At 55.4% G+C, this 3,669-nt stretch overlaps 1 protein-coding gene across 1 annotated transcript in view; it reads right to left on the bottom strand.

Annotated features, from left to right (window-relative positions):
• Nucleotides 1-2,150: 2,150 nt before the first annotated feature.
• SP5 (Sp5 transcription factor) overlaps nucleotides 2,151-3,669 on the bottom strand; it is a 2,535-nt gene continuing 1,016 nt past the window's right edge. The window contains exon 2 of the mRNA XM_074828280.1: nucleotides 2,151-3,669. This exon is cut by the window's right edge and continues 154 nt beyond it. Coding sequence (XP_074684381.1) covers nucleotides 2,771-3,669 — 899 coding nt within the window. The 3' untranslated portion in view covers nucleotides 2,151-2,770.

Here is a 3,669-nt window from a genome sequence, read left to right as displayed (position 1 = left end):
TGCTGGATAAATTCAGTTTGTCTTTCCAGTGGAAAAAAATCTTTCCATAATGGTCCAGCTTAGAAATCATTACATCCACGATTATTGGGCTATTTTCTGCTAGTTACATCTGCTCTAATAGGTATGGTTCTTAGGCAGGCTAAACCTGTGCCAGAAACCATCTAATACATTGCTTCAGATCACATTAATACTTCATCTTGATCTTGGCACTTAGCAGTGAAAGGCCATTACTGTGTGGCAAAATCCAAGTGCATTATTCTATCCTGTAAGCGGACCTTTCGTACTCTGGGATACTGTCGTTTCCCCTCTGCTGCTACCAACAAAAGCACTCTCCATTACTCTCCATTTTAAGTAGGTCTGATCTGAACACATAATTATTTAGTGAAACAAACTCTCTTTTAAAGCAGTCCTGAATTCTGTAACACTACATTCTTAATGTAACTTAGTATCAAAGAGAGGAAGCAGGTTGCCACTGTATGCCACAAAACATTTTAAAAAGCAGAAACATTGTGTTATTCCTGATGACATATTTAAATCATATGTCAGTCGTAAATGGGATGCACTTTTGTCTCAAAGACTTTTTTGACTAAGGACTTCTGAATCAGGTCTATCAGTTATTTCCTTCATTGCTGTTGCTCGTTCTGGAACACTAAAGGTATCTTCTACGTGATATCCTTCAACAACATGCTTCTAGAGCCTAAATCTCTGGCAAAAGAATGCTAACCAATGAAGCTAAACGTATTTCTCACACGGCTTTCTATAATAGGACAGATTATAGAAGATTCTTCAGTAGTAAAGAGGGTAACCGCTTGGTTATTAATTTAATAAGTTGACCCTAAAAATATGGTGTGGGAAATTAATTCAGAATCATAAACATTAAAATATTGTTGAGGAGCTGTACCACAGTAACTGTCCATTAACTTCTCATTATTTCAGATGTGAGAGTTCTGGTGGTATTGTCTCATCTCATTATTTCCTGAGAGAACAGATTCTTTGCAGTATTTGACACACACACAAACACATCAGTTTTACACATATGGTCACTACAAACATTTATCGAGTTGCTGCTTTTCTTGATTCAGAAGTCCATGGCAAAGCATATGTCTATCACTATGGTTGTGCTGAAGCTTTTTTGACAGCTGCCACCAGAGGAACCCATCTGAGGCTGAATGGTTCCAGATTTGTTGCAGTGAAGTTTTGATGGCACTTTTTATTTGGCTATCTCATTAGGTAACCAGAAAATAAAGCTGACTTGGTAAAAATATAAGGAACAAATAACATATTCTCTATGTTAAAATGCAAAATTTGGCAAATTACTAATCAGGTTTCTCATTTGTTTGTTCTGTACAAATTTCAGTTAAAAAAAGAAATAGGGAACTCACTACACGTAAAAAGGTCATTATTTTAAAAGAAATTGGCCAGAGTGAATGCATGCCTAAACTCATGATGCCCAGTGAGACAGAAGAAACCCTAAAAAGCTGTCACTGTCTATCAAGTACTTTTAAACACAGTTTTGTGCCAAGTATCTTCCCCTGCACAGGAGAGTGACTGCCATTTGTCACACTGGCAGGATAACAAGCATCTCACCCTTAAATTCCACATTTTTACAGAAAGCTAACATATGGAAAGCATGTTTCGGCTGTGCCGTGCCGCAGACAACTCCAGGCTGGGAATGGCTGGTTGTCGCAGGCCCTGTGGCCTGGACCTCTCTGGGGTTATTTAACTTTGACTACTGCCCACCTCTGCTCAAATGTATGATATCCCAGTCGGTCGTACTTGACCCGTACGTTCACTCCCAGTATTAGCACCATGTGTTTCTCTTTCTCTCACGACTTCAGGTGTAGGAAACAAACTAATGACAGTAATTTAAAAAACCAAAACCAAACCAAACGGCCAACGTCAGTCCGAAGAAACTAAGGATTTTAAAGGCGTTTACCATGAGCAGCTCCCAGGTCACCGTGCGCTGGGCTCCGCTTGACCGCGGCGACGAAGCTGGACCCGGCCCGCCACCGCCTCGGCACCCGCCGCCGCCTCAGCAGGAAATGGCGGGAAGGCGGCGGCCGCGCGCGGAGGGCCCCGGCGCTCTCCGGGCGGGGGGCGGGGGAGAGCCCGGGGGACGATGGAATGAAACCGACGCGGCGGGACCTTCCCTGCGTGACCCCAGTGTTAACGTGTTTATTTCACGCTGAAGTCGCGGGTCGATTTACAGAAACATCTCATGCTGGAGCCCCGCACGGGGCCGAGGACGAGGAGAGAAACACTTGTATTCAAACAGAACTATTAAATAACCTGTACACAAAACTTCAGTCTTTTCCCCTGAAAGCACCGAGGGCCGGGCCCCGGGACGACCGGACCGACGCTGCAGTCCCACTCGCGGGCGCCCCCGAGCCCCGACTCCCGAGGCGGCACCCGGGGCGGCCCCGCTCCCGCCCCGACGGCCGCTGCCTCCCCTCAGCCGCGCCCCAGGGCGGCGGGGCCGGGGCGGGCGCCCGTCCCGGGACGAGGGGGCGCGGCGGCGGCCCCGGGGCCCTGCGAGCGTCCAGTCCCGGGCCTGAGGGTCCGCGGGGGCCGTGGCTCCTCCCGGCGCCGCCCCCCAGCCGAGCTCCCGCTCGCCGGGCCCGACGCGAGTCCGAGAGCCGGCCGCCCTCTGCCCCGCCGCCGCCCTGCCCCCGGCTGCCGGGCGCACTCAGCCCGGGTCTCCGCCGCGGCTCGGCTCAGCGCGGCTCGGCCCGCAGGTGGCCCGGGCCGGTCCCGCGCCGCTGCCCGACGGTCACAGGTCGCGGCTGTCCTCCCGCTTGACGCCGTCCGCCGCCGCCTTCAGCTTCTTGTTCTGGTGGGTCTTGACGTGCTTGGCCAGGTGGTCGCTGCGCATGAAGCGCTTCCCGCACTCGGGGCAGACGAAGCGCTTCTCGCCCGTGTGAGTCCGCAGGTGCCGCTGCAGCTCGTCGGAGCGGGTGAAGCTCTTCCCGCAGAAGAGCCAGTTGCAGACGAAGGGCCGCTCGCCCGTGTGCCAGCGCAGGTGCGCCTTCAGGTGCGAGGTCTTGCCGTAGACCTTCCCGCAGCCGGGGATGTGGCAGATGTGCTGCTTCTTCTTGCCCGGCTCCGCCTCCGGGGCGCTGCCCGCGGCCGACTGGCAGTTGGGGCAGCGGCAGCGGCGGCACCTCCTGGCCGTGGCCGCCAGGGGAGACTTGGTCTGCAGCAGCGCGGCGATCTGCGTCTGGTACTGGGCGAAGTCCGAGTGGCCCAGCACCAGGCTCCGCGGCAGCGCCGCGGCCGCGGGGAAGCGGTGGCCGCAGCCGCCCGGGGCGCCGGCCTGCTGGATGCTCCACCAGGGGATGTCCTCGGGCGGCGGGTTGGGCGAGAGCTGCCGGCAGGGCTGCGCGGGCGGCAGCAGGTTGGAGTAGCCGGGCGGCAGGGCGGCCTGGGCGGCGTAGGGGACGTAGGCGGGGGGGCAGCTGGACGGCAGGGCGGCCATGGAGGAGGGCAGCACCTTGACGGGGGAAAACTCGTAGGGGTAGGAGGGGTCCGCCGGGGGGGTAAGGGGCAGTTCGTGCGCCCCCCCGAAGGAGGGCTGCAGGTGGTTCTTCTGGGGGGTCAGCCCCAGGCTGGGGTGCGGCGGCGGCAGCCCCCCCGGGGAGTGCGCCGGCATCTCGCCGCTCCACGGGTGGA

Source organism: Strix aluco, chromosome 6 (assembly GCF_031877795.1).
Source record: "Strix aluco isolate bStrAlu1 chromosome 6, bStrAlu1.hap1, whole genome shotgun sequence".
In the NCBI taxonomy this organism is placed as follows: domain Eukaryota; kingdom Metazoa; phylum Chordata; class Aves; order Strigiformes; family Strigidae; genus Strix; species Strix aluco.
Note: the sequence above shows the minus strand (reverse complement) of the source record. Positions and strands in the feature narration are given on the sequence as shown.